Source organism: Thamnophis sirtalis, unplaced genomic scaffold (assembly GCF_051295495.1).
Source record: "Thamnophis sirtalis isolate CommonGarterSnake01/CBP01778 unplaced genomic scaffold, rThaSir2_p1.2 scaffold_8, whole genome shotgun sequence".
NCBI classification, from domain to species: domain Eukaryota; kingdom Metazoa; phylum Chordata; class Lepidosauria; order Squamata; family Natricidae; genus Thamnophis; species Thamnophis sirtalis.
In genome coordinates, this window is record NW_028261388.1 from 65,559,212 (window position 1) to 65,578,325 (window position 19,114).

Genomic DNA, 19,114 nt, shown 5'->3' on the forward strand with positions numbered 1-19,114 from the left:
ATGCCCACCCAGCCATGCCCACCAGCCATGCCCACAGAACCTGTTGATAAATTATTTGAATCCCACCACTGCACTGAACCAAATATGTCAAAGCTTCTGGAGCACCGAGGAAAAGAACTGATGTTTTATCAGTCTTCAAAATAATTTAATTAATTAATTAAAATATTAAAGTAGTACAAGTCTTGATCGAATTAAATTATTTACTTTTATTCAGGGAGAGTTTTTCATTTTAAGGGTCATGGGATTGGAATGTTTAAAAATTCCTCACAAATAACCTGCCTGACAGCTAACTTTAAAAATACCCTTACGAGGACAACTTAAGTTAACAAACCTGTTCTGTCAGCAGAAGCTTATATCTGAATAAACAGAACTTCAAATGTCCTCTTCTTCGTTGGCAACAAAATGTCTAGAAGAATTATAATTGTCCATTGCAATTCATTAGTGATATTCAAATATATACTTTGAGCAACTGATGTGTTTAGCAGAATGGCTCTTACATAAGGGTTCAGTTGGAAACATTTCTCCATGAAGGAAAATGGAAATAATTATCATTGGCCAGTACCTTAGTCTGGGAGAAAATGTTGAGTGGATAATAATAAGAATGGATAGTTACAGATTCTAATAGAATTCAAGGCAAACGTGTACATTCAATTGAACATACATGCTAGTTGCCCTTCAAGAATGAAACCAACTCCCTCCACTATATTTTCAATGAAAGTCATCCCAATATGATAATGTAGCACAAATATTTTAAGTTGGAAAAACAAGTTAAATAGCTTTATTTATTTATTTATTATGTCATGTCATGTCATAAGGTACCTGTCAGATCCGTGAATCTGCCATTCTTCAAGGAAAGATGGGGGGGCTATACTTCCTCTAGACTTTTCTATCCTTTCCTATATATCCTGTACCATGTAATTTATTGTTTTATAACTTCTAGCCTGGTGCCTAGAGGCCTGGCACTTTATCACTTTTCAGGGAATGGGTGGGGAGGAAGGGCAATGTGGACTGCATCGCTCAGGAAGCAAGCCTGAGAAAGTCTTCTTATCACTTTCCCAGAACGTCCCTTACAAAAAACATCTTCACACCTGTAGATTGGCCAAATCCACATCGGATGGTTGGGAGGGGATTCTAACTTCTTTTATTCCTATTGTATTGCCTTAAGGACCCCAGATCCTGCTTTGCTTTTATCCAGTTATCACTTCTTTTTCAATAAAAGGATCCTTTTGAAATGCAATTTCAAGAGCCTTTACTTCCTTGATTAAGGGGGAAGGACTGGGCCCTACATAAAGCAGGATCTGCAAAAGTGATCAACCCAGGGAGAAATTTTTCCCCCCTCTACCAAGGGCGCATTAACTCAGGCAGCAGCTCTAGGTTCTGGACAAATCATGTCCAAACAGACCATTGAGCAGGGAGAAGCTGCAGGTTGGGGGGAGGTATCAATGACCACCCAACCGGAGACCAGAGCTGCTTGCCCCATCGAATACATTGAAGCAGTCCTGGAAAACTCCATTAATCTGTAATGGTCAATCAGGATTGGGAAGAAGGACAGCTGGGATGGCAGAACCAGGGGGGTTCACCCTCACCCATGGCAGCTGAAAGCCAGGTTGGAAACTAGAACTGGAGGGCCTATCCAATCAAGAGAAAGCGATTGAGGAACCACTGAGTGAGAGTCAACTTAAAAGACACATCAATTGACTTGTGATGGAAACGTTGGAGAACTTGAACATCCGAGTTGAGTGAGATCACCACCAAAGGGTGGGGAGAAGATGAGCCAACTGGAGATGGGGGAGCCACCACCCCAGACCCCAGAGCCACTGCCTGAGCTAACACACCCATTGGGCCAGTTGCCAGACCAGTGAACCGGCCATTTGTCGGGCCACCCCAATCTGGGACAATCACTGGACGAATGTGGAGAAGATCACCCTCCCCTAAGGGAAAAGGGAGCTCTTTAAAACACAAACCAGTCTAGTGCAAAGGGCATCAGCTTGCTTCAAGTATGGGAAGGAGGGGCACTGCCCTGCTGAATGGCGCTCAAAAGACTCCACCAGGAATCCCAAATGCCCATCTGGCAGGAAACGTACAAAATCGACCCCCTGAGGGAAGGAGATGGCACTGAGAAGCCAAGGAATTTCTCCCTTCCTCTCCTAGGGGAGAGGAACTCTATTACCCACTACTTCCTTGATTAAGGGAGAGAGACCTGGCCGTACAGTACCATAATGACCTAAGCAACTGGGTTAATGTGCAACATGCTAAAATTACCAAAAAGCAGCAAAATCTGTGTTACTCTATTGGAGTAAGAAAGATTGAGACTGAAGCAATAAATATCCCAATATTATTGCATATGTTGAAACATCTATGTTGAACAACAACAGAGTTGGGGCTACACAAACTTCAGCTGGGATGATACTATCCCACAGGAACTATTATGTTTTTGACTTACATGCAGATGCATTGACCAATTCAAATAATTGAGCCTCAATATAATGATTATATGACCTAGACCCTATTTTGGAAACAGTGAAAAGAAGAAGCTATGCTTCTTTTTCTAAGCTTATCTGAATATGCTATAAAATTGGGATCTTTTATATGGCTTCTACCAGAAAGCTGTTGCTAGTTCTTCAAAGGGAGATAATTTATTTTTTGCCTATGTATTTATCAAACACTTTGGTTCTGCATAAATTTAATCATGGATTGGATATTTCACATTGCATTTATAAATAATATTATTCAAAGTCTAAAAAAAAATATAATAGCCATTTCATCTAGTCATACCTGACATTTTAAAAGGCCAACATCCTTTCAATACTGCTTTCTGTTGTGCCGTCCTTTAGAGTTTCTTGTTCTTAATCACTGGGGGTTAGAAATTTTGATCAAGCTGTAAATCCTTACCACACAATAATAAACTATTTTAATACATATGGTTTTACAAAAAGGTTTCACATGGAAATAAAAAGAGGAAGAAAGAATTATATAGACTGTGACACAAGAGAGGGACTTGTACATTTCCTTCTTTAATACATTCAGGGGATTTCCATTTCATGAGCAATGCAATCAGGAATTGGGTAGGGGAGGGGGACAGGCATGACAAAGAAATATTTGTCCACATTAACGGAAACAAAAGTATTGCATATGTATTGTGTATGTCATCCAAAGTGTTATGCCACATTTCTGTTCATCATTACACAACTGGGCACTGATATTGCTTAAAGGAAAAGTTTAATTATTGAAGGTAAGTGAGGATTTATTTATTTATATTTATTCCCACCTTTATTATTGTTACAAATAAGGCAGTGAACATATCAGATGCACATCTTCCTTCTCCTTTTCCCCCCACAACATCCACCTGGTGAGGTGAGGTGAGGTGAGCTGACGGTGACTGACCCAAGGTCACCCAACTGGCTTTCATGGCTAAAGCAGGACTTGCACTTACTGTCTCTTGCTTTCTAGCCTGGTGCCTTAACAACTAGACCAATCCCTCTATGGCAAGTAGTGATTCCTGACAGTGTCTGCATAATTTAAATAGACAAATCCTAAATTTGTAAGGATTTTAAACACAATCCAAAATAAAATAGTTCAAGGAAATTGCACATTCATGTAGTGCAGTGAGAAATGGATGCCAAAATGAAAGAAATCACATAATGATGGCATTACTATGCCAAAAAATATGTTAACTGAACAAGTATGTACAAAGACAAAATCAGCACAATGTGCCATGTTTATATATAGTATAACACATTTATTATTATCTATGATTAAAATATGCAGCAGATTGTAGGAAAATAATGTACATTCAATGTCTTTAGCTGACTAATTCTAAAATGAGACAGTTGGAGTCATTTTTATTAGACTTTCAGCTGCAATAGCTTACTGAGACCTTTGTAGTAGCCTAGATAGATGACCTAAATTAGAAATTAGATGTGGGCAATGCAGCCCTGCTAATTTTCCAGAGGCACAATAGCTTTTAGTGCCATTGTTTCAGCATCTTTTTGGTATTGTATTCTTGTCAGACCATGTTCTAAAAATGTGCAGTTATATTTGTTTTGTAGACTGTTGATTTCTGGGCTACAATAATTCATCTTGTCACCATATTATTCAATATGTATGTGAAACATTTTTTGGAATATCATGTGAGATATTGGCATTGCATGTCATCAATATGTTGATGACACCAACATTTTCCAAAAGAGACTCAAGACTTAGTTATACTGAGTTATTCCTGGGTCTCCCAAGAAACCAGAGATTTGTCTCAGTGGCTCCTTTATTAAGGAAGCCATTTTTATCTTCCCTTTGTCTACTGTTCATATTTTTATGATATTTATTATTGTGACTCTTTAGATTTTAATCTGTTTTTATATTGGCTGTTTTATCTATTATTGTTTGCTGCCCAGGATTGCCTTTAGGCTATATAAATTTGATAAAGCATAAATAAAAGCCTTACTATCCAAATCAATATCTTGAACATTACTTAACTCACTAATCAGGTAGATATGAACAAGCTATAATTAAATTCAGACAAGATTGAGGTGACATTGATGAGTAAAAAAGCAGATTGGGAATACTAAAGTTTAGCCTGTTTTCAATGGGTCTGTATCTGAATGAAAGAGTGGATCCATATTCAGAAGGTTTTCTTTAAGGCTCAGTTGTTAATGAACTTATAGATCACTTTTGTATGAGCTGTGATAATTCCACAGCATGCCTTGGTCACATTCTATCTAGACCGGGGGTTGGCAACCTGTGGCTCTGGAGCCACATGTGGTTCTTTGGGCCCTCTGCTAAGACTCCCTGTTGGGTGATCCCACCACAGGCTGGCCCTGGTCCTTGGTCTCCCCTTCCCGTCACTCTCCCCTGGCCTGAGAAGATTCTCCAGTGCCTCACTCTTGCTGAAGCTTCTTCCAGCTCTTGTTGGTGCCGGGCATGCCTCGGTCGCTTGCCCTCTGCCCCAAGACACTGACCCAACCTGGCCGCGACTGATTCTGGCCTCACTTTACTGCAATTTGGCTGAGCCTGGCTGCTCACTTGAGGAGGATCTCCCCACTCTTGTGCTCCCAGTGTCACCACAGCTGGCCAGGGGGTCATGAGAAGGAGGGGGAGGAGGGTTGCTGGAGCCTTAGTGCAGGAGTGAAGTGCCACATTTGTGCTCAAGGCAGCCCTTGCCTCCTGCTACTTTGGGCTGGAGTTTGCGCCTGCTGGGAAGAGCTGCAGGCGGGGGGGGGGGGACACAACAAGGTGATGGTCAGAGGCTTAGTGCAAGAGCAAAGCTGCCTGCCTTCGCATCACATTTTGTGCTGTCACTGCCTGCTCAGAGTAGCCGGCTGTGCTGCACAGGAAGAGCCAGAGCTCTTCCCTTCCTGTATTTAGCGGCGGCAATGGCAGCTGCTCCTCCCTTCCTGAGCCAACATGAAGAGGATCGCGGCAGATGCTGAGCTGCCCACAAAGGATGTGGTACCCTTTGTGAGAGGGAAAAGAGAGAGAAACAAATAAGAGCTAGACAGACAGAAGGGAGAGAGGGAGAGAGAAATGAAAGAGAGCTGGAGGAAGAAAATGAGAGAGGGGGAAAGGAGAGGGAAACAAATGAGAGAGAGTGTGTTTACATATTGAGACTGGAGCAATAGGCTCTACCAAGATCCTCCATTCCGGCAGGAGAATACTCAGAGTTGATTGGCTGAGCCATCTGACAACTCCCTATAAAAGGGGTAGCTGTCAGACAAGCCAGTACTGGATGTGTATATAGTTGTCTAATAAAGAGCTGTTTGTTGTCACTAAAGCCTGGGTCTCATCCATTCACCCAATCTAATAATGGCGACAAGGATCGGATTGGAAGACAACTAGGCAAAAAGAGCTGACAGCATGATCCAACATATGCTCAGTTGGAGCGATCATCATCAGGCACCATGCAGCCATTTTGAGTGGCAAATTCAAAGTTGCCTCAGCTCAGCAAAATGACTATGCATGCCCCACCAGCTCCCTACAATCCAGCCACAGAACACTGGGATTCCTACATGACAAGGTTCAAGTGCTTTATGGAAGCCAATGACCTTCTCAGTTTATGGGACAACAGCTACTGTGGGCCTGAAGTCTTTGATACCACCAAGGCACTGTCTGAACTGATGCCGGTCCAGACAATCACCTGGTCTGCATTACAGAATACATTGAAAACACACTACATGCTGAAGCTTTCCAAGTTTGTGTGGTGACATGAATTCAGTCTATGCAACCAGAAAGAAGGAAGGAGAGACTATCAACCAGTACGTTGCAGCACTCTGCAAGGCCACGGTGTATTGCAAGTTCAGAGACCTGGATGACCTGCTGCTCGATAGAATAATCTGTGGCTTGTGAGACATTAATCTACAGTGGATATTGCTGTCGAAAACCAATCTCACAGTACAAACTGCACTTGATGAGGCCAGAGCAACAGAATCGTCAACAAAATCATCAGAAACACTGCAGAAACATGGCAGCCAAAAAGCACACACAGCTGTCACAGTTTAGTGCAAGAACACCGAGCAATACCTCTGACAGCAAGGATGAAGTTTGCTGCCCTTATTTTGAAAGGAGAAAGACAGCACATGAACCCGAAGGACGTTTTCCACACTGTGCCAGCTGCAGGGGAAACCACCAAAGATCAACCTGCCATTTCAGGGACGCCATCTGCCAGAGGTGTGATTGGAGGGGACACCCCTCCAGAGTCTGCCACGCAAGTCCAGCCAGTGGGACAACCGAGGCCACCCAGACAGGAGACCTGGAAGTCCCGGCGGAAGCAAGAAAGGGCAGATTCAACAGAAGAGTTCCAGATGAAGATTTGGCAAGCCAGCAGGCCAAGAAATAAAAATCTGTGAGTCACTATCTGAATGATGGGGTCACATTGCAGTATAGAAATCGATACAGGGTCATCCTTGACCATCATATCCTGGACAACTCTGAAGAAGGCCATCCCTAGCCTCCAGAGACAATCGCCGAAGCACCAAGAACTGTGGCACAGTGACTATCAGGGAAACTGCATCCCTGTCCTAGGCTGTGGCACATTCTGTGTCCAATTTTAAAAGTTTGACAGGCCATTTAAACTGATGGTGGTTAGTGGCTCCATTCCAAGCCTGCTCGGCGTGGATTGGTTTGAATCCCTGGGCATGGGGGTAACCACCATCAATGCCCTCAATGCAATCAATGACAGCAGCACTGAGAAATTGATCCGCGAGTTCGAGGATGTCTTCAGCAGAGACCTGGGCAAGTTATGTGGGGACTCCCATATGTGCAGATTATAAGGGCATCCTGAACAAGGCTCTTCAGCAAAGCGTCTATCCAATGCCTGTTGTCCAGCACTTACTGCACTCCCTTGGGCTGGGGAAAATATTTGCCAAACTAGATCTGGCACAGGCCTACCAACAATTGCCAGTAGATGGTGCTACAGCAGAGGCCCAAACCATTGTGACACATAGGGATGCATTCAAATGCATTAGGTTGCAATTCGGCGTCAGCATAGCCCCTGGACTGTTCCAAAGTGTCATGGAACGACCTTTGTAGGGGATACCAGGAGTAATCCCTTATTTCGACAATGTCCTGGTATCCGCCACAAATAAATAACAACTTTTCAAATGCCTGAGGATTGTTCTTAACCAAATTAGAGAAGAGGACCTCCTTTTAAAAAAGAAAAGTGTCAAATCGCGGTGCCTAGGTTTGAACTCCTTGGATACCTGGTGAATGGCTCTGAGATTCACCCCACAAATTCCAAAATTAAGGCTATTCAGGATGCCCCGATGTCGCAACCAGACCGAGCTGCAGGCATTCCTCGGCCTTCTTAATTTTTACAGTGTTTTTTTTTGCAACAGAAGGTGACTGTAGCAGAACCTTTGAATTGGCTTCTTGGAAAACATGCCAAATGGACCTGGGGCAGATCTGAAGCTGCAGCATTTGCTGCTGTCAAACGACTGCTGTCAGCTGACAACCTACTGGTACAATATAACCAGACTCTTCCCCTGGTGTTGACTTGTGATGCATCGCCCTACAGGGTGGGTGTGGGATTGGGGGATTGTTCCACCCAAACTGTGAGTTGCAGTTACCTTACATGTAGGTCATCTGGGGATTGCCCAGATGAAAACATTGGCAAGGAGGCCAGCGGTGACGTCAAAGCGGAGCGAGTGAAGGAATGACAGCTCTATTTACTTCGCTTGGTTTTTTGTGTTGGAGAGCCTGAAAAGGACAAAGTTGGACCTGGAGGGTACAACTGGAGAGAGAGGAAGCTCAGGTGATGTTGTGGAGATAGGCAATCTCCCAATCAGACAAGAAAAACCCCTTGAAACCAATGGAGAAGAAATCAGCATCCATGGCCAATTCAGAGCTGTGACGAACCGTAATGAGGAAGAGAATATAGCAGCAAGATAGCATCAGTGGTGAACAACATCTAAAAACATTTTAAAATGGTAAAGATTTTTCTTATAACTGTTTGAACTAGAATTTTGAGACTCTAAGTCGGGCTGGGACACAGCTCAAGATCAGCGGCAATAAGGAGAGAAAGAGCATGTGATTTCCTTTGGCAGCAGAGAGGCTTGGGAGCAGGAGAAAAGGAGAGAAGGAGGGAGATATTGTGACAATAAACAGAGGGAAAGTGGAGCCAGGTGAAATGGCCGTAGAGATGAAGGCGTTTAGAGGATTATATTTGGAAGTACTACAGGATGGATATACGGCAAAAAAATCAGACTTTTTGCGAAAAACCAAAAAGACTACACGAAGAAGGAGACAACAGCACTATATAGCAAAGAGAGAAAATAGGAACTACCGTATTTTTTGGAGTAAAAGATGCACTGGAGTATAAGGTGCACCAAGGTTTTGAAGAGGCAAATTTAAAAAAAGTAGGTAGGTAAATAGAGGGATAGAGAGGGAGAGAGAAATAGATAGAGAAATGCAGTAGGTAGGTAGGGAGAGAGAGTGTGTAGGTAGGTAGATGGTTATAGAGAGAGAAATAGATAGAGATAGAAAGGTAAATACAGTAGGTAGGTAGGGAGGGAGGGAGAAAGAGTGTGGGCAGATAGGCAGGTAGGTAGATAGAGGGATAGAGAGAAAGAAATGGAAAGAGATAGAGAAATACAGTAGGTAGGTAGATGTTTCCAGGTGTATTTATCCATGTGCTGGAGAAGGAACTCGCTGACATTCTGCAGCACCTAAGACTTTGTTTCTGCTAGCATGGCACTTGATCAATATAATTCTCATCAACCAGTTAAAGAGCTTTCCAAAAAGAAAAAAAAGTTTTTGCACTCTGCAAACCTCCCCAAAATGGCCCGTTTTTTTGTGAAAACAGGCCTGTGTTTTTTTTTAAAAAAATGCATGAATAGCCTTGGGGGGGGCATGCAGAGTCCTCCCGAGGGGGGGGGGGCAAAATGGCCCTTTTTTTGCAAAATCGGATCTGTTTTTTGTAAAAAAAAAATGCATGCATAGCCTTATGGAGGCTTATAGAGTGCTGCTGGGGGCTGGGGGGACAATAAACGGCCCGTTTTTTGCTCATTTCTGCCCTCCCTAGTCTCCAGGATGCTCAACCATTTTGGTGGAGGGGGAGGGGCTTCAGGAGGCAAAAAATGCTGTATTCGATGTATAAAGCGCACCCAGATTTTCAGCCTCTTTTTTGAGGAACAAAGGTGCATCTTATACTCCCAAAAATACGGTAAGTAAAAAGAGACTGAATAAATGGCTGATGCAATTTGCTGAAAAAGTTACAAGAGGAAAAGAAGGAACTTTTGGAATTCTTGGAACTTTGAAACTTCTGAAGGCTGACTGTGGAAGTAAAGGGTAAAAATGTTAAAATATTACATTGAAAGAAGAATTACAGAATAAATTGAATTGTGGTTAGATGAAATATGTATTGGATGTTAGATAAAATACTGTATATGTGAACTATTGCAAACTTTATGTGATTATATATGAATTAAGGACCTGTTAGATTAAATACATTGAATACATTGAATATAACAAATATTAGAATATAGAGTAGGTCTGAAAAAAGTAATGTTAAATATTGAATATAGAATATAGAACTAGATATAAGAGTGACTGATGTGAACAGTTGATATATGGTATTTATAGGATATAGATAAGGATTGCTAAAACTGTTAATTATATATGGTTAGTGAACTATAAGTGATTGTTAGATTGATTAACTGAGTCAATATATAAGAGATTAAGTTAACTGAGTATCTTACCAGGTCTTCACTAATATATATGTAACAATTTAAAAATACACACACACACACACACATATAAAAAATCTTATATCTCTCTATCTATCTATCTATCTATCTATCTATCTATCTATCTATCTATCTATCTATCTATATATATATATATATATATATATATATATATATATATGGAATTGCATGCAAGTCTGACATATATGAACCAAAACAATTGATTTAATTGATATACGAAAGAGGGAATATACTAAAGAGGAACAACTAGGGATTGAGGGGGCTGGAAAGAGGGAGGAGATAAGAAGTGGGAGGGGAGAATTATATGTTACTTTGGAAAAGATTGTACATAAGATAAAAATGATGAGTACAACAATCATTATTAAAATGAACAAGAAGGCAGCATCCAGCCCTGCATCAGCAACATCATCACCCTCAAAACAGTGTACAATAGAAAGCACGCTAGGCATTGAAAAAGCAAACTCAACAACAAATCTACAGTGCATGCAAGCAACATTATGATTCAGGAAACAATGATGAAGATTGAAGAAACAATTACAAAATATCATGAGGAGACCAGGAAAAATCATGAATAAATCAAAACTGGCAAACCCCATACTCACTGATATGTCACCTAGTTGAGTAATGAAGCCTCTATAAGCAACCAACCAGCTCAGAGAGCACAAAGATCTCCACAGTTCAAGTTTGAGCTACAGATATTCTTTTCTTTTAGAACTTATTTTAAGTGCATAAATACTATTAAAGAAACACTTGATGATTAAATTGTTTTCTATTTTTGAGTCAAATTATTGTAAAGTATTTATAATTTTTCAAATAATTTTGTGAACCTTTACTAATATTTTAAGCTTAACCAATATTAACCAAACTGTTTAGATATGCTAAAAATTATATATTGCTTAAAAAACACAACTTTTCCACAGAAACTATTGTCTTCTACAGCAGCCTATATTCGAATATAAGCAATTCAAAATAGAAGGAAAGTCCTTTTTTTGCAGGTTCACAGTTAAAAAAACAGGATGTGGAATGAAAAAAAAAAGGAAAATGAAAACATTTTCTTGGTAAAAAAAAAAAACTGAGTTGCAACGTATCATTCTTAGATATTTTATATTCTTTTGCTGGGTTTTTTTGAAGTGCTATTTTTGGCCTCTATTTCTTTTTATTAGAATTCCCAAGACCAAAGACTGTGATTAAAATTACTGTAGCTGACAAATGCAGCAGAATAATGCTGCCCTTGTACTTTCCAAATTAGCAAAAATAGAATTCTTTTATCTGATAGTGAGCAACTCAACAAATTCCCCACAGCTGTTTGTTGTCTCATTAATGGAAAGGACCAGATTGGTCTTCCATTGTCATGGTCTTCATACTGAGAAACAAAGAGTGTGGCTTCCCTAATAGAATTTGGCTCCTGATTTATCAATAAACCCTTACATGTATATAATATGGCTGGTTTGTCATGTTTTAACTTTCTTGAGCTTTAAAACAATGCTTATGATTAATTAAGAATCACTTTAGATATCATACTCATTATATTTGATCAAATACCATGCCAAGTATTTCAGCCAGTAAACTCACAGTCAGCTCTGTTTTATTAGTAATATTTAGCATGTTCTGATAATCTTTCTTTCTTCTCCTCCCTTCTCAAAGAATGTTGTCTGAAGGATATCTCTGTAAAATCCCTTATCATGAACTCTTGAATTACACACTCTGTGGAGCAGAAACAGAAGAGGCAATACATGAATTGAAGTCATTAAATGGCGTCACTTATGAATCAACAGACAACATGCAACGTAGAAGCTTATTTTGGAATTATAGGTCCATGGACACATTTATGATTTCTGTTTCTTCCAAAAAACCCATAAACGATAAACAAAAGAAAGACACATTGACACAAATTATTCAATATCCAGTATTTGAAAGGCAAGCATCTGAACCTGTGGAAATCTATATGGGATCATCCATAAGCAAGGACACTTACCTTGTTCCTTCTTCTTGTAAAAGCATTTGTAAGAACTACAGTGACCTGCATATAGCTGGTGATCAGGTGCTACCAATGAATTCAATTAAAAGAGATGCTATTTTTGATACTGGGATATGCCCATTCTTGGAATCATCAGAGATTCCATTGCCAATAGATTCAATTCCAATGCTACCTGCTGAGGTCCCACATAAACCATCCCAAAGGAATTCATCATGCTGGCAGGTGGCCAGCATCATGCAGCATCAACAGCCTCTCTCAAATTCAGTTCTGAATAATTATTTGGAGGAGAAAGTGGTAGAGTTTTATAAACAATATATTATGGATGTGATGGGCAGTGGCATATCTCCCACTCAAATCTTGACTTCAGAGTTCATAATGACAAATGTAGATCAAATCAGCATGAAGTTATCACAAGAGATGAACATGAAGACCACCGAAGCCAAAGATATGGTTATTAACTGCCTACTGCAATTAGCTAGTGGAAAGTTATCAAGTGAAATGAGCACTCCCAGTCTTCACATTTCTCAGTTCAGCACTAAATAAAGATCACTATATCTTGATATGTAAAAATCAATTTAATTTCTGAGTTACAAAACTATTAGGATACAATTGTAGTGTCAAATCTTAATTATTTCACAGGTAAATTCTTCCAGGATTTTTCATTTCCTCTTCTTCTTTTGTGTTGCTATTTTTCTTTCTCCTCCTTCCTTGTTAAATAGTTTTGTGTGTCTGCAAAATGTTCATTTAATAAGGGAGGGACTTTTGAAAATTTTACTGAAGTTGTTATTATTAACTATTATTATTCTTTTACAATCTATTAAAATATTGCTCACTCTCAAACCTAGTGAAAGCTTCCTCCTGTGTATGGGGGTATCATTTGGATGTATAGATAATTTATATAATGTAAATTCATTATATATCGTAACAATAAATTGTTATAAAAATAAATACATTTTTTCCTCTTTGGGTCAGAATCCTATATTTTAGTTTTCAGCATACTTGAAAATATATTTTCATACTTCTTACCTCTGATTTGCCATTTTAATTTATCCTAGAAGCTATTTATAGATTTTAAAAAAGGATCCACAATTCTAACATGTCAGCTTATAGAAGTTTAAGAATGTATACGTAGACCTTGATTTATGATCATTTATCCAGTGACCATTTAAAGTTATGACAGTGTTAAATGAAGAAACTTAGGATTCATGCCCAAAGTCTTATGGTCACAATGGGAGCCTAGAAGACTACCGGTTGCGGGAGGTGGGAGTGGGAGGCACCGTCCTTCGGTGGTTCTCTTCCTACCTCTCGGACAGGTCGCAGTCGGTGTTGGTCGGAGGGCAGAGATCGACCCCTAGGCCCCTCAAGTATGGGGTGCCGCAGGGTTCGGTCCTGTCCCCCCCTCCTATTTAACATCTACATGAAGCCGCTGGGTGAGATCATACGTCGGCACGGGACTAAATACCACCAATAAGCGGACGATACACAGTTGTATCTGTCCGCCCCGTGCCAACTCAGTGAACCGGTTGAAGTAATGTGCCAGTGCCTGGAGGCTGTCAGGGTCTGGATGGGAGCGAACAAGCTTGCACTCAATCCTGACAAGACCGAGTGGCTATTGATGCTCCCTCCCAAAGATTGGCTACTTACTCCATCTCTCAGGCTGGGGGGTGAAATTATATGCCCCTCAGACAGGGTTCACAATTTGGGAGTCCTCCTGGACCCACAGCTGACTTTAGAACACCATTTGTCAGCTGTGACCAGGGGGACCTTTGCCCAGGTTCGCCTGGTACACCAGTTGCGACCCTACCTGGACCGGGAGGACCTCCGAATAGTCACTCATGCCCTCGTGACCTCAAGACTGGACTACTGTAACGCGCTCTACATGGGGCTGCCCTTGAAGAGTATTTGGAGACTTCAGCTTGTCCAGAATGCAGCCGCGTGAGCGATTGTGGGTACACCTCGGTACACCCACGTTACACCTATCCTCTGCGAGCTGCACTGGCTGCCCATTGCTCTCCGGACGTGCTTCAAGGTGCTAGTTGTTACTTTTAAAGCCCTACATGGTATCGGATCTGGGTACTTGAGAGACCGCCTCCTGCCAGTTACCTCCCAAAGACCTATCAGATCCCACAGACTAGGCCTCCTCCGAATTCCATCTGCTGGCCAATGTCGGCTGGTTACTCCTCGGGGGAGAGCCTTCTCTGTGGCTGCTCCGGCCCTCTGGAACAATCTCCCCGTGGAGATCCGGACCTTTACTAACCTTCCGGCCTTCCGCAAAGCAGTTAAGACCTGGCTGTTCCGGCAGGCCTGGGGCTGTTGAACTATCCAGCCCCATTCGAGGTTACGCTTGTTGCAGAATTTTAAATTGTTGTTTTTATTTTATTTTTTGTATACCCTCCCTTTTTTATTGTGAGCCGCCCTGAGTCTCTTGGGAATAGGGTGGCATACAAACTCAATAAAACTAAACTAAACTAAACTACCTGCACTTATGACTGCAGTAATACTACCTACTGTATTTTTCAGAATATAAGATGCTCCAGAGGATAAGACGGACCTAGCTTTTGGGGAGGAAAACAAGGGGAAAAAATCTGCCTCTGCCTCCCAGCAATTTGCCTCCTTGCAGCAAATAGCAAGTTTCACTTTCAATTTCAGTTTAAGCAAGGCCTCCCGATGATCAACTGTTCAGGCTGTAGGGATTGCCATAGCCTATTGCTGCCTCCGCAAGCCCCATTTTCTCCATTTGCTGCAAGGAGATAAATTGCTGGGAGACAGAGGCCAAAGGGTGGGGGCCAATGGATGGGCGGGGCTACATTTGGTGTATAAGATGCACCCAAATTTTCACCAACTTTTTTGGGGGGCGGGGGGGGGGAAGTGCGGCTTATATTCCAAAAAATACGATACCTATGTTTCCCCCCATGCCCTTTTGGTCCCCGACCACCTTGTGCTATACTGTCCCAGCTGACCTTTGCTATTTGCCAAAATTTTCTCCAGAGCCAAAACACACCTTTGGAAAGAGCTTCAGGCTTTGCATTCCCAAAAAATAAAAATAAAAAGCAAAACAGCAAAGGCAAAAAGACTTTTTAGCATGCTATGATTCTGGACCTGTTTTTGGTTCCTCTCCTTTTTTTCTAAAGGAAGTTAGCGCCCACCCCTTTACTAGAAAAATGAAATATCCTAGGTAATATTAAAAGGCAGAATATTATATTAACCTGGATGAGAAATGGAGAAGCATGTTTTAGGCAGGAAACAGACTCACGGTCTGGCTCCCCCCCGGATGTTGAGATTTTCCAAAATTTCCATCACCAACTGGGTTACATGCCTCTTCAGAGAATCCTCTCTCAGCGGGGCTTCATTTAGTTCCTCCTGGTCAGAGGGGGCTTCCAACTCCAATTTCCACCCTGGTTTTCTGCTACAGTTCTTGTGCATCAGTATCATGTAAAGTCCCCATCCATCTGGCGGCGGCTCCTTCCAGGGCTAGGGTGACCACTCACACTTGGGCTCCTTGGGTTCGAAAATCACACCCATATTCTTGCATGTAGGTGAGCACATGTGCCACAAAGAATCCCAATTTTTTCGTGTTCCCATCAAATTTTACCCCTAGGGAAGGAGTTTTCCTTTCTAACTGCAGGTTTCGGGGTTGGTTAGGAGTGGACCCCACCCCATGCACCAACTGGGGGGAGGATTTTCTGGATTCCTAGCTGTTGCTACTGTGCAGTCAGCTTGATCAGCAGGGACCAGAGGGGGGTTAGTTCCCCTGGCATCACCCCTGTTTGCCGCCCTTTCACCACTTCTCGGTTGCCGGTCTGGCTCCCCCTGGATGTTGAGATTTTCCAAAATTTCCATCAACTGGCTTACATGCCTCTTCAGAGAATCCTCTCTCAGTGGGGCTTCATTTAGTTTCTCCTGGTCAGAGGGGGCTTCTAACTCCAATTTCCACCCTGGTTTTCGGCTACCTCGAGTAAGAGTGACTCCCCTGGTTCTCCCTTCCCAGCCGTCTTTCGTCCCAATTCTGATTGACCAACGAGGCTTTTTGGGGTCCTCCAAACTCACCTCGTTCTTTCCGCCAGGGTACAAGGAGTAGGTTTGTAGTTGTGGGGGGGTTTCCATCTCCCTCCAGCAGTCAGTTCCCCCTTGTTCGCTGTTCTGCTCAGACATGGTTCGCTGGGTCCCCTTGGTAGAGTAAAATGTTGTCTCTCCTGGTTGACCACTTTGTAGAGAGATGCTGCTTTATGTAATGACTCCTCTCCTAACTTGAGAAAGTAAAGACTCTTGAAAAGGATTATTTCAAAAGGAACCTTTAATCAGTCAGGATGGAAACCATTAGAGGCAAAGCAGCATCTGAAAACCTTTAGGCCATACAAATGGGATTAAGCTGATAATGACCCTCCTTTTTGTCCAAATGCAGATTCTGACCAATACTTGTGTATTGGTCAGAATGTGAAGATGCTTCTTTAACTCTTCTACCCTGGGAGTCAATAAAACACACGTTCCCATGGCTATCTCTAGTTAAACATCAAAGTAATATATCCCACATGGCTATCATAAACATCCCTCTAGAGATGTTGGGACCTTCAGTCTCCCAGTGACAGGAAACCAGTTGTGAAGTTGTAAACTCAGTTGTTACAGATGTAGCTAATGATTTAACTCCGAGGCTCCCCTTCTCCCAATTGAATGGCAGTTCACTTTTAGGAATCTGACACTCACTCTTAACAACCCCCCCTTTGTCAATGGGCCATTAAAGGGCTGAGCCAGTCTATTTTATATAACAAAGATTTGCCTCCTTCAGGCAGACCCAGAATGCAGAGCAGCCAAAAGGCTGGAGCTAGGATAGATAGTCCCTAACTTATTGAAGTTTGGATGATGAGAAGAACTAAAGCCAGAATGTCTTGGATTCGGGTGGATACTTGCTTAATGACTCACAGTTCTCAGTTGATTTCTTTGGCATGTATCTAGATGGGAAAAGGGTGCTGAATAAAAGAGGAACCAAAGCTTTGGGAGGCTAATGCTTTTTTAACACTATGTTTTTCTTTAAAATCTTTTAAGATATGGTATCATCTTTCCTGATGCCTCAACCCATCTTCTTATTACTTCTTCAATACATTTCTCCATATATAGACTATTCTGATGTTCATGCTTTCTACTCTTTTTTCTTTTTCCCCCATGTAAAGTAAAAGGGGAAGGCTTAAAGGGCAAACAGGTAGATATGCTATGTATGGATATGGGATAAAGAAGAATGGGTTGCAATCAGTGGTGGGATTCACATTTTTTACTACCGGTTCTGTGGTCATGGCCGGGTGGTCATGTGACTGGTTGGGTGTGGCCAACTTGACACCACTCACTTCAAGGGAGCGCCTTGCCTGGCCTCTCCTTGCCTCAACGAGATACAGTTTCCCTCTCTCTTTATTTACTACTACTGAACATCCAAAATATACTATTTAATCCTATGTATATATGCCATATGTGTACATACATATTACATAGTATAGAGTGTGTACAGGCACACAAACAGATACATTATATACTATATATACTGTATGTGTATGTACACACACACAGACACACACACACACAGAGCTCTTCTAAAACTATACACATTCAACTTCACTTACTGCATTTCGAAAAACACACCCAGAGTCCACTTTCTGCCACACGTTTAACTATAACTTCTTTTTAAATTATTATTAAATAATTTTTATTTTTTAAAAACAAACTTACACAAACAAAACATAAAACATAAAAACATCTTCCAGTTACATCCAGCGTGTCAGTTGGTTACAAAACTTTGTGCATTTTCCCAATGGTCCTCACTCACAATTTATATAAAATCTCATATTATCAATCTAATATATATGTATACATTATTAATCATTATTAATCATTTATTTGACTATAACTATTATTCCTTCATTTTATATGAGATATTCTAAATTTTGAATTAATTTATATTATAACAATTCATTACATCCTCATAAATCCATCCAATAATAGTACATCTTTATATTATATTCTGTGTCATTCCATTGTCCTTGTATTGTAAAATTCTCAGTCATATTTCATTTCCATATTTTTTGGTCTAACCATTGGTAAAATAAATCCCATATCTTATTAAATTGTTTAATCTTCTTGTTCTCTAATTTCAAATGTCAATTTACTCATTTCAGCACATTCCATTATTTTATGAATAACTTCCTCCTGCGTTGGTATTTTCTCATTTTTCCAGTTTTTAGCAAATACAATTCTAGCCGCTTACACATTTACAATCTAGCCATTAACACATTTACAATCAAATATTTCAATTCTCTACTATATGTTTCCAGTAAAATCCCTAATAAAAATATCTCTGGTTGAAAGTCAATATGTTTTTCTATCATTTTTTTCAACCATGTGTGGATTTTACTCCAGTATTTTTTTGCTTCTGCACACGTCCACCACATATGGTAATATGAACCCAGTATCTGATGGCATTTCCAACATTTTTCGGATTTATTCTTAAATGTTCTTGCAATTCTCATCATTTTGTAATTTTCAGACAACAATTTTTGCCATTTCTCTAAATCAAGCCCATATCCAAAAAATGTTCCCCAAGCAATCATTGTTTCTTTAACTTGTTCTTCTTCTAGTTTAACCTCTAATAAATATCCATATAGTTTTTAATCACCTTTTCATCAGTACCTGTCAGGATTTTATCTAAATCAGCCAATTTGTCATAAAAGCTTTCTATTTTAAAATCTTTATCCTATCTAGAATGTATTTGCACATATGAAAACCAATTCATCTTTATCCCTTCCTGTTCCAAGTCTTGCATAGATTTAAGTTCACCCTTTACATTTAATATTTCACCATATCTAACTGTTTGTTCCTTTTTATATGTTATTGGATATGAAAATGCTTCAATAGTTGATAACCTTACTGGAATTTTTAAATAATGATGCCTTTTAATCTT

General features: G+C 40.7%; 1 protein-coding gene across 2 annotated transcripts in view; it reads left to right on the forward strand.

Annotated features, from left to right (window-relative positions):
* The window catches only part of TASL (TLR adaptor interacting with endolysosomal SLC15A4), a 49,765-nt gene extending 36,776 nt beyond the window's left edge, over positions 1–12,989 (forward strand). Inside the window, exons 1-2 of one of the 2 annotated variants that reach the window (XM_014055311.2) lie at positions 3,199–3,232; positions 11,841–12,989. In XM_014055311.2, the coding sequence (XP_013910786.2) occupies positions 11,842–12,717 (876 nt within the window). In that variant the 5' untranslated portion in view covers positions 3,199–3,232; position 11,841 and the 3' untranslated portion in view covers positions 12,718–12,989. Of the gene's footprint in view, positions 1–3,198; positions 3,233–11,840 lie in introns of those variants that run through there. The other variant, XM_087722102.1, reaches the window with a different exon arrangement.
* The last annotated feature ends 6,125 nt before the right edge of the window (positions 12,990–19,114 follow it).